Source organism: Notamacropus eugenii, chromosome 2, assembly GCF_028372415.1.
Source record: "Notamacropus eugenii isolate mMacEug1 chromosome 2, mMacEug1.pri_v2, whole genome shotgun sequence".
Classification (NCBI taxonomy): domain Eukaryota; kingdom Metazoa; phylum Chordata; class Mammalia; order Diprotodontia; family Macropodidae; genus Notamacropus; species Notamacropus eugenii.
This window is the reverse complement of record NC_092873.1, coordinates 436,943,131-436,961,630: the sequence shown is the minus strand read 5'-3', so window position 1 is coordinate 436,961,630 and position 18,500 is coordinate 436,943,131. Positions and strand designations below refer to the sequence as shown.

At 42.8% G+C, this 18,500-nt stretch overlaps 1 protein-coding gene across 1 annotated transcript; it reads right to left on the bottom strand.

Moving 5' to 3' along the window:
- Positions 1-1,917: 1,917 nt before the first annotated feature.
- On the bottom strand, positions 1,918-17,857 carry CHI3L1 (chitinase 3 like 1). The gene is made up of 10 exons (XM_072648153.1): positions 17,615-17,857; positions 17,307-17,336; positions 13,526-13,727; positions 12,313-12,369; positions 10,210-10,360; positions 8,462-8,586; positions 4,465-4,579; positions 4,014-4,196; positions 3,243-3,359; positions 1,918-2,809 (listed from the first exon to the last, which is right to left on the bottom strand). Exons 1-10 carry the CDS (start codon positions 17,637-17,639, stop codon positions 2,672-2,674), a joined length of 1,143 nt encoding a protein of 380 aa, XP_072504254.1. The 5' UTR covers positions 17,640-17,857; the 3' UTR covers positions 1,918-2,671.
- Positions 17,858-18,500: the final 643 nt, after the last annotated feature.

The window sequence follows — 18,500 nt, the reverse complement described above, 5'->3', positions numbered from 1 at the left end:
TACAACTATCCCCCTAATGCCAATTGAAAAGTCGCAGCTTTTTTCTAGTTACCCAGGCAGATTCACAGCCAAATTTTTATATGCTTTGCCCTTAGGTAAGAATCATGCCCTTGAGATCAGATATGCCAACTGGCTTCAGATTTCTAAACAGTTGATAGGTATCTCCTTCCCTGCACCTGGAACTAGCTTTGCAAATAATTAAGTTAACTAGATTATTTTTCCCCATAAAGAGAAGAGGTATCCTAAGACAGCAGATGATCCCGAAATCATTTCCCTTTGGTTTTAGGCACTATTTGCACTTTTATTTGAAGATAACTGTGTGAGAGATATCCCTTGCATGAGGAGAAGTGGGTCAGCCTCCTCATCCTGTATCCTGGGACCACGTTCACTAATGTTGGGGATAACGTCACCTCTTAGTTTAGCCTGAGCAGGTTCAGATCAGAGCTGTCTTCAAATATATAAAAGACTACCATGTGAAAGAAGGATTGGATTCTGAGTGTTATACATATAACATATAAAAATATAATAGCTAACAATACCACGTTTACCATGTGCCAGGCACTGTACTAAGCCCTTTTCAATTATTATCTTATTTAATCCTCACAACAACGCTGTGAGGTAGGTGCTATTATTATCACCTCTCTTTTACAGATGAAGAAACTGGGGCAACCAGGGGATAAATGACTTGCCCAGGTTCACACACCTAGTCCAGGGCTAGATTTTGACTCATTTTTTCCTGGTTCTAGGCACAGTCCTCTATCCATTGTGGCCTTTAGCTCTACTAACAATTGTGTGGGATCAGGAAAGACTTATAGGGGATGGCGCCTGAACTTCTGAACCTTTAAAATACAGGATTCTAGGAGGTGGAGGGTCCCATAGCTAAGAAGTGTCTGAGGCCAGATTTGAACTCAGAAAGATGAGTCTTCCCGACTCCAGGCCTGGCACTGTATGCACTAGGGTGCCACTTTGCTGCCCACAAACTGAAGGTAGGAAGCCCAATTAGGAGGCTTCTGCAATGTTCTAGGTGAAAGGTGATGAAGTAAGTGAGCCTTGTAGGTAGAGAGAAGGGGATGGATGTGGGAAAATCAACACTCAGCAGCTAATATACTGGGTTTATCCAGCCCATACCTCTAGGTGGAAAAGGGTGTGTGTGTGTGTGTGTGTGTGTGTGTGTGTGTGTGTGTGTGTGTGTGTGTGTGTAGGGGTCATAATTTCGCCCCAAGGGGCTCCATTTATCAGGTTTGGCCATCACAGTAGGGGAGCCCTGGAGAGTGGAGCGGAACAGAGACTAAAAGTTCAGGATGTAGAAAGGAATAGGAGAGTGGAACCTAGGGGAGGTAGGGAGATTTGGTGGTTTCCTTTGTACTCCATGACAGAGCCGTGGAGTTGGAATCATAGAAGTCTGGGTTCAAATCTAAACTCATATGAGTTGGGTCAGCTTGGGCAAGTCACTTAAGCACTGAAACTTGGATTCTTCTTGTAAAATGAGGTACTTGACTTAGACGGAGGATCTCTAAGGGCTCAAAATCACAGAAATCATAGGCCATAGAAGAGTTGGGAGGTATCTCTTTCCTTAGTAGTTATCCACTACAAGCATACCTGAAAGCACTAACCACTATAATATAGTCAACTAGTCCTTTATCTAACCTCTGCTGGAAGATGTCCAAGGAGGAGAAACCTACCCATCACCCCTCTGGGTAGCCCATTCCAATTCGAGATAGTGTTTAACTCCAGCTTTAACATTCTATGGTCATATGAACCCCAATATCTGGGTTCTATGCTTCTTTCCTCAGTTGGTACTATTTCTCTTTGAACCAAAGACTGAAATGTGAGTGGCAGGAGAGAAGTAGGGAGGAGTGCTTTAGGAAAGGAGCTTTTAGGAAAGGAAAGTGGCACAGAGATGGACTGAGGCTCAAGTAGATTTTTGAATTGTTCTCTTTATTGTTCAAATAAATAGTGGGATTAAGAAAGTAGAAAAGAAGATGCTCCAAGGCGAAGGCCAAATCTCTTCCCTAAGGAGAACAAGTAAGACTATATAGAGGCTTGTGTGATGATCGCCCTAGGACAGGGCCCTGGACTGAGAGGGAAGGCTGACACTCTGGACTTTTGAGTGAATATCTATCAATGGCTAGGGCTTGAGGTCCAGGGGGCTTAGGAATCAGCCCATGGACAGCTCCAGGACATGGAAACACATGCAATCCATCATCAAATTTTCATTGAGGGTCAACTGTGTGGCCAGACTTCATCCTGGGCTTCAGACCTCCCTGACTGTCCCTTCCCCACTCTCCCAACCTCCAAAGGGACCCCTGAAGCAGAGAACAGAAGTGAGGAGTATATTTGACCTTTAGCAGACATTCTTATGACCAAAGGCATTTTCTCACCATAAGAAACATTCCCTGTACCCAGATCTTACTCCCAGTTGGAGTAAAGGTGATGGTGGTGGTGGTGGTAGTGTGTGTGTGTGTGTGTGTGTGTGTGTGTGTGTGTGTGTGTGAGAGAGAGAGAGAGAGAGAGAGAGAGAGAGAGAGAGAGAGAGAGAGAGAGAGAGAGAGAGAGAGAGAGAGAGAGAGGGACAGAGACACACAGAGAGAGAGAGAGGATTACACCTGAACTCTGACCCCAGAGCAAAAGAAGAAAGGATGAGAAGCAGACGTGGATGGCATTCCAGGGTCTAAGTAGAGAAGAGAGCATTCTTGATGGCCACTGTCAGGGGGTAGGACTTCTGATTGCAGAAGGTGCCCTCAAAATCATCCAAGTCAAGCGCCCATACCATGGCTCCTGCCAGCTTCCTGGTCTTCAAGAACTGTACCTAGCAGAATAGAAGAAATAATGGACAGGGTATGTATACATATACATATACTTCCCTTCCCTGATGCCCAGAAGAAACGAGGGTGTGTGTGTGTGTGTGTGTGTGTGTGTGTGTGTGTGTGTGTGTGTGTGTACATATATATACGTATATGTGTGCCTGTATATGCACACACATACATATATATGGACACACATATGCATACCCACATACATGTATATATACACACATACACATTTGTATATATATATATGTGTGTGTGTGTGTGTGTATATAATATTGAACTATATACCATCTTTGAAGAGAAGGGTGGGATGAGGCAGCAGCGCAACTTGAGTCATTGAAGACTCAGCCCCGTGATCTCTCACCCTGGAAACAGGGATGTTGTCTATCCTCCCCTCTCCCTCCTTCCTGAACCCACCAAAGGAGCCCCTACCTTGACTCGGACACTTTCCTGATCCTCATACCCCACCCACTGGTTTCCTTTTGTGGCATAGGGGACCTTTTGTTCCAAAATCCGATTAACAGCAGCCCCAGGGAGGAATTCACAGATCTAAAAGGGGAGAAAAAAAGAAAGGAAGAGGTACTAGTTGAGAATTTCCCCAACTGAATAGACCCTAGGACTGTGTGTCCACTATTCTCAATCCCTTTCTTTTCTGGCCCTCACTTCTGCATGTAGCAGAAACACCTAGACCTGGTTGACACGCAGTGATCCAGATTGACTTCCATGCCAAATGACACGCAAAGTGCCTAGAGGGGGGAATTCTGAGCTTGGTTCTACAACAGACTGTGGGGCTCTTCTCTGGTTGGAAGGTGGGGAGGGAGGGAAAGGTGATAGTTGTCAATAAATCAATAAGCATGTATTAAGCACCTACTATGTGCCAGGAACTATGGGAGGTGAGGAAAATATAGACAGAAATAAAAACCTCTGCCTTCAAGGAGTTTATATAGAGGAGACCACGTGCACACACAATTAGGGAGTTAAGTCTAACCACACTGTAAATGTAGATCTGGACCTTGTGAGGAAGGGCATTAGCCCATTGCCATCACCTACTCTCACCTATGAGAAGGTTTTTGACCCTTCTTCTCTCCACTCATCAGATGTACCAAGTCTAGTGAAGAAGATGATTGTTGGAAAAGGTTAGCAGGAAGTGGTAGGGAAGGAGGCTTCTTCCTTCTGACTTTGCTTACCCTTTCTTTTGATTACCTCATAATAGGCCAGGATCCCTGGCTCCTTGGTGTAGAGTCCTGCAGTCCCAGGTCCCAATATTTTTGCTCCAACTTCAGTGTCTGAAGAGGCTAGGGTGAAACTGTCCCCAAAGGTTGGGATGCCCATGATCAGTTTGCTGGCTGGGGCCCCCTTTGACAGCATGTAGTCCACAGCATATCTCTGGGTAGGAAAGGAAAGAATATTATTAACAGTGATCTGGCTAGGAGGAAAATGGGGCCCAGTGGCTTGTGCAAAATCATCCTCTGGGGCCTTTACTCAGGCCATCTGATTCCAAGTGCATTGCTTTCTCTATTATACGATGTTGCCCATCCTGTGGACTAGACTATTGACCACCAGGGGGATTCTGCAGTGCCTTATACTGCCCTACCAAGCTACTTCTGTGTTTTCAACCATCCTCTTTTCCCCCCCAACCTTAAATGGTACTCACAACATTGTTGTATTTATTATCCTTCTTTCCCTTGTACAGAGGGCTGTGGTGTCCTGTGGTCTTTTCCCAGGGTCCATGGAAGTTATAAGTCATGAGATTGATAAAATCCAAGCTCCTATAGCAAGGATGGTAGTGGATTAGATTGGGTTAGGAGGGAGGGAGTCAAAAGTAGCCATCATCTTCCATGCTACCATCATCACCAGGCATTAACAAAACTCAAGCTCTACTGTATGAGGTAAGATGGGACAAAGATGTTACCCAGACAAGTCCCTAACCACTGGAGCTCATGGTCCAAGGGGGATGGCCACATCACTATATATTCAGATAAGAATAGTCTATTCCCTCCAGGATCTCAGATTTAGTCCTCATGAACACTCCTACAAGTACAGGTCAAAATCTTTCTATAACTCAGCAGACAGTTTTTGTGAATCCCTATGACAAACAAATTCTTCTTCCTTTAGTCAGCCCTGTGATGAACTTCTCTGATTTCAATTCAATTTAATAAACATTTATTAACCACCTACCGTGTGCTGGGTGTTGAAGATCAATCAGTTAATCAACCAGCATTTATAAGTGCTAACCATGTGCTAAGTGCTTGGAATTTCAAGAAAAGACAATAAAATAGTCTCTGCCCTCAAGTGACTTTTGTTTTATTGGGGTGAAATTGTACATATTCAGTTACGCTAATACAAACAATGTAGCATCTAGCTGTAGCTAACATTTCTATGGCGCACTAAAGTTTGTAAGGCCCTAGACACAGGTTATATCATTAGGTGGAGAGGCCTGTATTAGCGCCTAGAGGGACCAGGAAAGGCCTCATATAACAGGTAACATGAGTTGAGCCTGACTAGTTTTCCAATCACAAATATGTAACCATCTCTTATGCCCATATCCATAAAGCTTTTCAAGGATGGTAGAATCTGCCAGATCCACTGGCAAAGACTTTGGGAAACCAGGGTCACCTCTAATTCAAAATTAGACATTGGAGGAGAGTGTTAGTGGAGGTTCAGAGAGCAGAAAAAACCCCTGGCTTAACCAATGAAACCTATTTCCAGTTACGTGTCTGTGGCTAACTTGAACTGGGGATTCTGGACCACTCACCAACCTGGTGATAAGTGGAAGCTTAGGGAATGGCAAATTCATTTTAGTAGATGAACCTGGGGGCTGCAGGACCCAAGTATCTTCTTCAGGGATAGAGATCTCAGGATTGTAACTCTAAGGCTATATTCTTCTCTAGAAGCATGGATAAAGAAGGGTTAATTTACATGAAAGTGGCAGGGGAAAGGGTTAAAAGAAGTGCAGACATTTTCATATGTATAATAACTGACACTCAAAGCACTTTACATAAATTATCTAATCTGATTTGCTATGATCATATTTGCCATGATAAGCTTTTTTTTTTTTTACCCCAACTGGGATAAAAAACAAAATCATTTGAATCTAACAGATGTTTAAATGCCCATCCCTTTGGTTCAGTTTGGAGTTCAAAGTCATTCATAACCTAACTCCTCACCTTTCCAGTCTTCTTACATTTGACTTCGCTCCTCCATACTTGGATCCAGTGACGTTGGTCTCCTGGTGGTTCCTTGTACAAGAAACTCCCTCTCCTGACGAGGAATTATCCCAGGACAATCTACCATGCCTTGAATTCTCTCCATCCTTATCTCAGCCTCCTGGCTTTCCTGGCTTCAAGTCCCAGCTAAAATCTCACGTTACAAGAAGCCTTTCCCAATCTTCAGTGCTTATGCCTTCCCTCTACTATTATGTCCAGTTTAGCCTGTATAAATCTTATTTGTACATAGCTGTTTGTATTTTGCTTCCCCCATTATAGACTGTGAACTTCCCCTAGAACCTGTGCCTAGGGCCTTGTCTCTTGCCTTTCCTTGTTTCTCCAGCCCTTATAACACAGTGCAAGGCATGTAGTAGGCATGCAATAAATATCTGTTTATTATGACTGACTCACTAACGTTTGCAAGAGGGGATGGTGTCAGTAGACTGAAGATTGAATGCTTGAATGTGTAATGAAGAATGTAGTATTGAGGTCCGCTCATCTGTTCATCACTTCTCTGTACTTCTTCCCTGATCATACATAATATATCTTATATGTGATTATATGCCTTTAAAAAGATTTTAATTTGTATTTCAGCTTCCAATCTCTTATGTCTCATGTCTAATCCCCACCAAAATAATCTTCCTAGGAAAAGTTCTGACCATGTCACTCCCTTGTTCAAAAGCTTCAGATGGCTCCTGATTACCTCCAAGATAAAATCCAAACTTCTCAATCTGCCATTTAAGGCCCTACAAAGTCTGACTCCAACCTTTCTTTCCAATCTTGTCTCAAATGACTTCCCTTCGTGTTCTTGGCATTATATTCAAGCTGGACTGAGCACTCGCCCCCAAATTCAACCTCCTACTTCCCATTGTTCGGAAACCATGCAAGTCTTTCCCATGACTGAAAGATTCTCCCTCCTCAACTCTACCACCCAGTACCAAGGCAGCCCCTATGAGAATGTAAGCCCCTCTCAATGAAGAAGAATGGCAGAGGGGATGCCTTCAAGGCACAGAAGGAGATGCGCATGCTGAGGCATGGCCAATCTGGAGATTTTTTTTTGCTTTTGCTTTCCAATTTATATTTGTTGAAAAGATTTTTTAATTGTTTTTAAGTGGGAGAGAGGAGATGGGAGGGAAAAATTAATTCTCGATAACTGAAAAAAAATTAAATTTAATTGAAAAAAATCCCAATTACAACCGCCCCCCCCATAAAAATTTAAAAGGATGTAAGCTCTTTAATGACTCCATCAGTGTAAATAGAAAGAAAAAAATGCCACAAAACAAGTGAAGTTGGTTATTGGGAAATGAGAAAACATGCTCCTCCCCAACCTTCTTTGCAGAGGTGTGGGGGTGGAGGGAGGGGATGGGTAGGGCATAATGGATGGATAGAATATCAGATTTTTTTCTATGTATTTATTGACTTGGTTGATTTTTTTCCCTCTTCCTCTTTGTCTTGCTTTAAAAAAAATTCTTTATTATGAGGGATGTTCCTCTGGGAGGGGAGAGAGGGAGGGGTAGAGGGGGAAATCTGAGCCATATAAAAGTAAAAGATATCAATAAAATCGATTTTTAAGAGAATGTCTTGGGGACAGGGACAGTGTTTTTGCCTTTCTTTGTAGTCTCAGTGCTTATCAGAGTACTTGGCACATAGTAAGCATTTAATAAAATCTTGTTAATTGACTGACTAATCCCTTCAGTAGTTAATGCTCTCATCCTCTCTCCTCAAATTACCTTGTTTTATTTTCTATGTTCATGTTGTACCTATCCACTCAGAAGAACTGAAGCTCCTTAAGAGCAAGATTTTTCATCTTTGTATGCCCAATGCCTAGTGTGTGCAGTGCCTTGCACATAGTAGGCACTTAGTAGGTGTCTGCTGAACTGGATGGAAAAGACTGAGAAAAAAAATTCCTGTCCTTGAAGACTCTTGTCTCTTGCCTCAACTTCTCCAAATGGGAAAGAATATATGAAAAAGTTCAGTAAACTGCAAAGCTGACTCAAAGGTAAGGTACTGGCATTACTTTCCCCATGGCAGCCACCACCACCATGCCACTACCATCTTTGCTGTGAAGGTTACCATCGTGTATACAATTTGTTTCTTTGTTTTATCTGATCCTCTCGATACTCCTATGAATAAGTTCCCTAATGTTTCATCTTCTTTCTCCAAGCATTGGTAGAAACTGTTCCCCATGACTGGAATTTAAGCTGTGAGCAAGGGAAGGCAGGAGTCTCCTTGTGACAGGTGGTATTACAAAGACATTGGTGACCTTCCCAAGGTCATGTGGAATTAGTAGCAAAGCTGAGACTAAAACCCAGATCTTCTGCTTCCTGGTTCATTGCCCTAACTGTTTAATAGCTAGATTGGACAGGATCAGGGAGGGAAATCAGGGGAGCAGAGATTTGGGAAGGCCGGCTGGGGAAAATGAGAGACCAAAGAGGGAAAACTCACCCAGAGATCTTGGGGATGTCATAACCTGCATCAAGTGTTATCTTCCCAGCTGGCAGTGCTGCACTGAGCAGAAGTCTCTCCTTTCCAGTCCTCTGAGCTTCTTTGGAGAATTCAGCTGCCATTTCCTAAAAGGAGATATTCCCTATACCAATGATGTCCTGGGAGCCTCTGATCCAACCTGCCTTCCTCACTCTTCCAAAACCCTACAACTTCCCTGTGGGCTGGTCTTCATTTCACCCTACCCACTCTTTTTTACCTAAGAGACTATTTAAATCTGTTCATGAATGCCAACTCTGAATTATCTGCTCAGTTAGAATTAGAGAGTGGCATGGAAAAACTCAAACTAGGCGAATGATCTTAAATTCCTTCCTACATAAGGATCATAGATCTAGAATGCCATGGGACCTCAGAGCTCTCTAGTCAAAACTCTCATTTTACACAAAGTAATTGAGGCCCCGGGAGATTAGGTGATTTGTCTAAAGTCGCCTAGTATCAGAAGCAGGATTTGGACCTAGGTCTGTTGACTCCAAGGCCAGGCACTTTGGACTGTAGTACTTCAATATTCATGATTTCTTGGGGGAAGTAGGTTTTCCTGTCTAATTTTGTTTTGCTCAAACTAATAAAATGAGGCTGTGCTTCCCTAGCACATATAACATGAAATAAAGGGCAATTTTACTGAATTTTGTGTTGAGGTCTTTTTTTCTTAAAGAGATTTTCTCCTAAGGGCCTAGATGTAAATGTCCCCAAATTAGAACTGGACCTCACTGACTCGGATGTACGCACGGTGGTAGGTAGCGTGGGATTAATCACGTGCCATGGAAGGGATGGAGGAAGGGAGGGAGGGAGAAAGGGGGGGAAGGAGAGAGGAAGGAAGGAAGGAAGGAAAGGAGGGAGGGAAGGAGGGAGGAAAGAAGGAAGGAAGGAAGGAAGGAAGGAAGGAAGGAAGGAAGGAAGGAAGGAAGGAAAGAAGGAATGAAAGCATTTATTAAGCAAGGACTATGTGCCAGGCCCTGCGCTAAGCACTTTAAAAATATTATCTCATTTGATCCTCACAATAGCACTAGAAGGTAGGTGCTAAACTTGTGAGGTAGGGGAGCTAAAGTCAATAATTGAAAGGTGGCAGTATCTCCAACCATCTCCTATCTCCTCAAAACAGAGGGAGAAAGAACACCATGTAATGAATGCCCTTTCTTCTCATGAGATTTGTAAACCTAGAATAGATACTCTCCAGCTTCTAGTACACCAAGGCCAGCAGACAGATCTGTTCTGTAATATCTATAGAACAAGAATTTCTACTTGTGCCTTCCCTCCATTAACAGTTCCCTTTCTTCTGTTGATTATTTCCTATGTATCCTATGTATAGCTTGTTTGTGAACATTTGTTTCTTTGTTGTCTCTTTCCTTAGATTGTGGACTCCTTGAGGACAGGGGCAATTCTTTGCCTTTTTTTGTATCTCCAGAACTTCCCACAGTGCCTGGAACATAATAGGCACTTAATAAATGCTTATTAATTGACTGACAGCCTCTTGTTTCTATTTTAGAGTCACTCAGCCTATGAAGTTAGAAAAATATTCCCCATGTCTGACCTAAATACCATCTGCTACAGTTTAAGCCTGTTTCCTTTTTTCTGTCCTCCGCAGAAGTAGAGAACAGCTCCAGACAGTTACTAAGACCCTTGTCCTGACCTCCTCCCAGCTCCTCATAACCTTCTCCTTCGCCACTCCCTCCAACCCCATTGGGTTTCCATACCTGAAGCAATAAGTTATAGTTTTCTTTGTCTCTCTGTCCTGGATAGAGCCAGGCTATGTCCAGGCCATCAAAGTTGTTTATCCTCAGGAATGTTGTGACTGAGTTGATGAAGGTCCTTCGACTCTCAGTTCGGGATGCCATGTCAGAGAACCTAGATACCGCGCCCCCCCCCCCCCCCCCTTATAAGTTCAGGGCAGAAAGGTTTGAGAATTCCATCATGGCAAACAGAAAAAAAAAAGTTCTGAACTGGGATTTAAGACATTTGCTTTTGGTCCTGGCTCACTATATGACTCACTCATTCATTATATAACTGTCCTCACCCATTAGATGACTTGACAAGTCATTTCCTTCTATGGGTCTCAGTTTCCTGTTCTGTAAAATGAAGCATTGATTTCTAAGGCTTCTTGCAGCTCTAGGTTCATAGATTTAGGGCTGAAATTGACCTTGGAGTATGCCTGATTCAACCCCCTCATTTACTGAGGCCTGGAAAATTTAAGTAATGTATCTAAGTTCACACAGGTAGCAAACAGCAAAGGCAGAATTTGAACTCAGGTCCTCTGGCCCCAATCCCAGCACACTTTTCACCATACTGTTCTGTCTCATCTAAGGTTCTATCTATCAAAGGACTGTTCTAGTCTAAGTCAGGTTTCTGAGGGAATGGAGGAGTCTGGAACCACAGAGTACTGAATGTCTGATAGGAGGCAATGTACTTAGCACACTAATTCAGAATTCCTCCACCAAAAGCCCCCTTTAATTAGTCATTGCTTGTATCTATTTTCTTCCTTCATGATCTTAGAACGTTTCTTGTCATCTCCTATTCACATCTTTGAGTCTTCCTATAGACTATACCCACTGCCTGGAATTCCATCAAACCTTTCCTCCTCCAAATCCTGTCCTGCTTCTTCCAAACTCAACTCCAACCTCTCCTCCTCTAGGAAACCTTCCCTGACTAATCTTACCTGGCTCAGGTCACTTTGAGCTGGTTACAGTGACTGTCTAACTTTAGGTTCATATCCACTCCCTTGCCCCTACATCTTAGGTCTGTATTCTTCACACATATACTCCATCTCCCAACTTCAAGCATTTTCTTTGGCAATCCCTCATTCCTGGTCTCCTGACTTCCTTGGCTTCCTTCAATTCTCAACTAAAATCCCTGAGTTTCTGAAAGAAAACTTTTCCCCGTCCTCCTTAATTTTGCTTAGTGTCTTTCCTCTGTTGATTATCTCCAATTTATCCTGTAAATAGCTTGTTTGTACGTAGTTATTTTCCTTTGTCTTCTCCATTACATTGTGAGCTCTTTGAGAGCATGGACCAGATTTTTGCCTTTCTTTGTATCCCCAGGTCTTAGTACAGTGCCTGGAACATGGTAGATACATAATAAATATTTGCTGACTGACTGAATATCCATTCTTCACCACCTAGAGTGGGCAGTAGTAAATTCCCTGTGACTGGGAAGTCTTCATGCAGAGACTGAATGACCAATTGTCTTAGTTCTTATACAAAATATTCTTTCTGAGACCAGATAACCTTTGAAGATCCTTTCAATTCTGACACATTGTGATTCTAAGTCCCCTGAGAACCTCTGCTACTACCACTCTGCTAAGTGTTCAGTCATCAAGCTTCCATTAATGGGAAACTAGCCTCTTCTTGAAGCAACCCATTGCCTTTTGGACAGCACTATTTATTAAGAATTTTTCCTTCCATAGTTTAAATCTCTCAACTCTGTCCAATGGATCTGAGCAGAATAGCTCTGATCTTTGTTCCACAAGGCAGGTATTCAGATATCTGAAGACAGCTATTATCCACCCTACATCTTTTCTTCTCTAGGTGAAACATTCCCAATTCTTTCAATCACTCTTTGGATGGCACACTTTCCAGTGCCCTCTTCATCTAGATCACCTTCCTCCAGTTAAGTCAATGTCCTTTTTAAGATGTGGTGCCCAGAATGGAACATAGTACTCCAGATGTACTCTTATCAGGGTAGTGTAGAGCAGGACCATCTAAAACCTTACTTCCCCACCTTCTTTTCTGTTTTACCTCATGGACATAAGGGATGAGAGGTTAATGGGCAGATAAGACTGTCTAGAGAGTATGAAATCTTACCTCTTGGTACCCATGCTCCTTCCACCCACAGACAAGAGTGTCTTCAGTTTGGTGTTCCTGTGGGGAAAGGGAGAAGAAGGACAGGGTTTGGCAGAAGTCTTCAGGAAGATCCTGGATAGCCACCTCTCTAGGATGCTCCAGAAGGAATTATTGATCTTTGGGAGGTTAGTGTGAGAGGGAGGATTTGAACCCAGGGCCTCTGATTGCAGAGCTTTTACTGCTTCCTAAAATGTCCAGTTTTAGACTTGTCAATACATGCCAGGAGCAAGGGGCAACTGAAGACCACTGGCATTTGTAGGATTTGGAGCTGACAGGACCTTTGAGTCTCATTTAGTCTAACCCCTTCATTTGATGGAGAAAAATCTGTTAAATGATTTGCCTAATGCCATATACCTGGTAAGAATCAGAGCCTAGATTTAACCCTATGTATCCTGACTCCTTTATAAGGCAGTTACTCCTATCTCCAGTAGCTTTTTCTGTTATATCTTGTGAAAGAAACTTTAAGATGACTACAGTAGAATCATGGTGACCATCTGGTCAGTTCTCTCAATTCATAAATATCTGCTATTGGTTGACAGCTACTGATCTTATAGCACTGGGAGTGTGCCCATTCCCTGACCAGGAATCATCCATATAGTCAAGAGGGAGCACTCCTGGGAGGTGTTTAGTACTTGACTTCCAGCGAAGGAGTCAGTCTTCTTGGGGTCTGCTGGGGAGTAGCAGAAACTCCACCTGCATCCCGCTTTGACCTTGAATGTGATGTGACAGGAAGAGCTTTGGATTTCCAGTCATAAGACCTTGGCTCGAATCCTAACCCTGCTATTTACTATGTCTGTGACCTTGGCCAAGTTATCTGTCTTTAGGCCTTAGTAAAATGAGGAATCTAGAAGGCTGATTGTTGAAGTTTCTTCTGGATCTAAATCCTCTACTCTTATGGCTCCCATGACAATATGGTAAGCTTTACAAGCTCTGTCCCAGATGCCTCTTCTTGACCTTCTCTCTGTCCCAATAGAATTCTTCAAGCCAAGCTTAGAGCCCTTGAAGTATCAGGCATGAGAATCTGCTTCAGGTGTCTAACATTAGGTACATTTGTTTGGCCAGTGGGTTAAAAAAAAAAAAAGTTGTCCCACTCTGATTACTATCATCTTGTGTCCCTTTCCTTTGTCTAGTCCCATCCAGGAAGAGGAAAGGGAGAGAGACCTGGATGACTCACCTTTGTTTGAGTTCATTCAGAGTTTCATAGAGTGTCACATCATTCCATTCCCAGGTATCAATCTGATTATTGCTTATGTTGGCAAAGCTATAGATGATGTGGGTGCAGAGGTTGGCATCAATGTTATCTGGAAGGCATGCAGCATCTCCATCCCGGTACTGGGACCAGCTGGTATAGTAGCAGACCAATTTGTAAGCATAGCCTAAGAGAAGAGAGGCAGAAAACAGATGTATGGGCAGGAGCTCATGAATTATTGTTCTGAAAACTCAGTAAGATGAGCATTGACAAGACCTTTGAGTATGAATGGGGGCATATCTAGAGGGAGGAATGGATATGGTCCCTAATCTTGGGAACCTCCTATGCTGGTAGGAAAGTTATAACTCCCATCCTCAGGGAGGAGTCAACTTAATAGGGGAGGTGTAATTCTTGAATTCTTATTCTCAAAAACTGCAGTGTAATATCATTTAATATGATATTTAATGTGGTTAATATAAACATCCAAATTAAATTGACTTAATGATATTGTTGTGGTTCAGTCACGTAGTCATATCCACCTCTATAAGACCTCATGAACTTGTCCATGGGGTTTTCTTGACAAAGCTACTGGAGTGATTTTGCCATTTCCTTTTCCAGTACATTCTCCATTTTATCGATGTGGAGATTAAGTGACTTGCCCATGATCACAGAACTAACAAGTGTCTGAAGCTGGATTTGAACTTAGGTCTTCCTGACTCTTTTCTAGCTGTCCCTGTTAGTGATATTATTACCCCCAAAAAGGCTATGAAGAAGACAGCCAATTACTGATGAACACCAGATCGATGAGTACTGCATTTTCACAATCACCTACCTGAGTGAATAGCACAGAGAGTACAGTATCCTGCCATGTTCGTTTGTTGCTTACCATAAGGCATTTGACTCAGTAAAGCAAAACTCAGCATAAAGTCATTCCCCCAGTAACGTATCTCACATGCCAAAAGCTTACAAAAATTTTTAGTAGACACAACAGTGATGACTTCATTCATCTCTGATTGTGAGGAGTTCAGTAGGGAAAAAATCATAGTAATATAGTGCAGGGTACCAAGGAAGTGTGGACCAAAGGAAATTAAAGACTAAGTATGGAACAAAGAGGGTTTGAGTGGCAGATGAGTTCACTTAAGGAAAGTTCTGGGTGACAGTGAATTTTGAAAGGGAGGATACACATTAATTGATTGAAAAAGGTATTTGACAAAATAGGAATGCTGGAAGACAGATACATTCATTCATTCATTCAGCCAGCATTTATTAAATACTTGCTTCACACCAGGAGCTTTGCTAACTGCTGGGGATGCAAAGTCAAAATAAAAACAGACTTTGCTCCTGAAAAACTTCTGTTTAACTGGTTAGAAATAACCTGTTCTACAGATTAGGAACTACAACATATGAAAATGAGAGGGAAGAGTTAACACCTGAAAGGATTAAGAAAAGCCTGGTTTGGTAGGGGCATCTGAACTGAGCCATGAAAGAAGCTGGTGAGGTTGAGAAGTGGCGGTGAGGAGGGAGAGAATTCCAGGTATGGTGGATCCAGCATATGCAAAAGTGTGGAGATCATATGTGACATACTGTGGCAGGGTTCAGAATGCTGGCCAGTTAGACCGGAATGTAGCATGCATGAAGGAGAGTAACATTGAATAAGCCTGGAAGGAGACAAATTGAGAAAAGCTTTAAAAGTCAAATGAAGCACTTAGAATTTCAATCAATTAGTATTTATTAAGCACCTACTACTGTGCTCAGATTATAAGACGCTTCTAACATTTCTTGAATGGGGTGATATGGTTGGAGCTATGCCTTAGGAATGAAATATCAACTTAACCATTGTTTAGAGGATGAATTGGAAAAGCAAGAGATTTGCAATAATTCAAATGAGAGGCTCTGAGGCCCCGAACTAGGGGGATGGTCATGCGAGTGGAAAAAAGGGGGTGATAATTGAGCCATCATGAAGGTAGAACTAACCAGATTTGGCAATCCATTAGATATAATGGGTAGAGGAATACAGAAAAATTGAGGATGCCTTTGAGCTTGCAAACCTCAGTGACTGGAAGGATGGTGGTATCCTCCACAAAAATAAAGAAATCAGGAAGAGGGGAGGATTGAGAGGAAAAAGAATTAGTCCTGTTTTGAACATGTTGAGTTTGAGGCAGATTGGTGGTTGAATGGGTAACACCTTGACATGAGGAATCCTACCTTAGACACTTACTGCTCAGGTTACTAAACCTTTTTCAGCCTCAGTTTACTCATCTGCAAAAACAAGGATAATAATTGTACCTACTTCTCCTCCCCCCCCAGGGTTATCATGAGGACAAAGTAAGATGATATTTGTAAAACACTCAAAGTGCTAGCTATAATTATTATTATTTGAGATGACTAGAAGACATCCAATTGGAAATGTCCAATAAACAATTGGTGAGGTAGGGCAAGAATTCAAGAGAGAGACTAGGGCTGCCTTTATAAGCTTTGAGTCATCTGCATAGAGGTGATAGTTGAGCCCAGGGGAGCTGAAGAGATCTCAAAGACAAAGTATAAAGAGAGATGTAGAAAGGGCACAGGATAGAGCCATGTGTAAGCACACACATCAGAGATGGGATCAAGATGGTGGTCTTGCAAAGGAGGAGTGTCCAGACAAAAAGGAGGAATCAAGGAAACCAGGGTCATGAAAACCCGGAAGAGAGGGTGTCTTGGAGGAAGGTGCTGCAGAGGGCCATGTTTGGTGGTCCACACCTGTAATCCCTACCACTTGAGAAGCTGAGGCTGGTGGATTACTTGAGTCTGAAAATTCGGAATATCTGCAGGCTGAGCCAATCTGCTATCTGCACTAAATCTGGCACCAATATGATGAGCCTCTGGGAGCAAGTTGGAAGCAAGACCTGGTCAAGCTCCCAAGCAAATCTATGTTGTTTTTGGTGGTATTGAGTCATGAGTGGCTGCTGAACCTTCAGTTTAGGAGAGACAGGGAGACCCAGTCTCAAAAACAAAACAAAATAACTGCTGCAGAGGGATCAAGAAAGATAAGAAATAAGAAAAGACCATTGGGTTTGGGAATTAAGAGATCACTGTTAACTTTGGAGATAGCCGTTTAAGTTGAATGATGAAAGCCAGATTGCAAGTGATTTGGAAACGCAAAACAGGGGACAAGAGGTAGCTCATGGCAGATGAGATCTATTTTCTCAGTAAAGTATGAGGCAAAGTCCTCTGTTGAAAAGGAGGAAGAAGAGGTGGTATATAAAGGGAAAGGAGAAGAGAGGAGAGGGGAGAGGAGAAGAGGAGGGGAGGAAAGAGAAGAAAATGGAGGAAAAGAGAGGAGAGAAAGAAGAGAAGAGGACGAGAGAAAGAAGAGAAGAGGACGAGAGAAGAGGAAAGTTGTTGTAGTGTGAGCTTGTTTGATGAGTACCCTTGAAGCTAGAGCAAAGCTACCTCTCAGACTATTTGCCATATTATCTTTTTGTGAGTGCCTCTTGGCTCTAGGTAAAATTGAATCCCAGAGCATATAAACTCTTTAAGGGCAAGGAATGTTTTCTTTTTATCTGTTTCCCCAGTGCTGAGCACATTGCCTCTCACATAGTAGGCACTTTATAAATATGCAGAATTGAATTGAATTGAAGGTCATTGCCTCGGTCTGAGTTGCTACCTTGAAGCAGAAGAAGGAAAAGGTTCCCCACGACTGAACCCCACTCCGCCACATATACATTTTCACTTTTTCTCCCTTCCCCCCAAACTCTTCTCCCATCGCATCCCAGGAAGTACTTACTGTATTGGAACAACACCAAGATACAGAAACCTGGAAGGAAATAAATGCTGTCAGAGAAGGAGCTATTCATCCTGGGTTTCACCAGGTATTTGCCTAGCCCTCTCCTCCTCACCCAGACAAGCTGCATGTGGCCATTGTCCCCAGGGTATCTCTGGAGCCCAGTCCTGACACCAGTCATGGCTATCTTTGAACAACTTGGTGAGAGGCTGGGCTCCAGAGATGTCCTCATGGAAGTGGAAGCCACACACAGCAACTTTACCCCTGAAAATCCAGATTTCCAAGCTCCTCTTGACTGGCTCCTCACTGACCTATCTCAGCTGCTTTCAGACTCATCTTGGCTGGAATGCAGAACACCAGAAACCTGTGCTGCTGTCGGTGTCGGCTGCACACTGCCTGTGAGTCTGCTGCTGGTATGTGTGTCTGCTTCCCTGCTTCCTGGATGGTCTCTCCCAGTTCCTGGTTTCCCTTTTATCTATCTCCACTCAACTCCTGTCCATCTCAAGCCCATCCTAGTTTACAGGAATCAAGCAGTTCCCAAAAAAAGGAACTAGAGACTTAGTAGTGATGGTGAAATGCTTTAGGCAAAGAGAATGTATTGTGAAATGCTGGATAATTTCATAATCTCCCAGATTGTTTTCTTTTTTAAGAGTCATACCAAGGGTAGAGACCAATCTAATGGATCTTTCCACTGGTCCTTGCCTCTGGTCATGATCATTACCTCCTATCTCAAATCCTACATCTCTCTACCTCCCCTGAGAACAAACCTCAAGACTCCCCCTACCAGAGTTAGACTCATTTTCTGAGAATCACCCTGTTTTTCTCATTCTCATTCCCTCTCCTTGTAGCAGCCTGAGGTTTCTCTTCCAAACTGCTTCCTGGATTAAATTGCCAGAATCCTTCACCTAGGAAAATATCTCTCAATTCCCTCAGTTACTTGGTCATTGGCATGAATGTAGACAAGCCCAGTGAGATTATGCAACTTGTAGGTTCGCCGAACAAGGCCTCCCTTTTCTCCCTGCCAGGATCAGTGCCCTCAACTTTCCTGTTGACACAGATTATTGGAAAAGAAACTGGCTTGGGATTCTAAGAGATGGGAAACCATGGGCAGGGAAAGTTGGAAACTACATTGGTGTCTACATTGGCTCCCTTGTTTTGGGCACATTTTGCCAAAGAAAGTGGATATTTCAAAATAGT

What these genes read in the sequence shown, in the direction of transcription:
- CHI3L1 (XM_072648153.1), bottom strand. Translation starts at nt 17,639, where the DNA reads ATGAGTCTGAAAGCAGCTGAGATAG. An exon ending in CTGAATGAACTCAAACAAAG is followed by an intron (nt 12,370 to 13,525) that starts GTGAGTCATCCA and finishes CTTTCCCCACAG; the next exon opens with GAACACCAAACTGAAGACAC. An exon ending in AGGAAAGTGTCCGAGTCAAG is followed by an intron (nt 2,810 to 3,242) that starts GTAGGGGCTCCT and finishes CTATTCTGCTAG; the next exon opens with GTACAGTTCTTGAAGACCAG.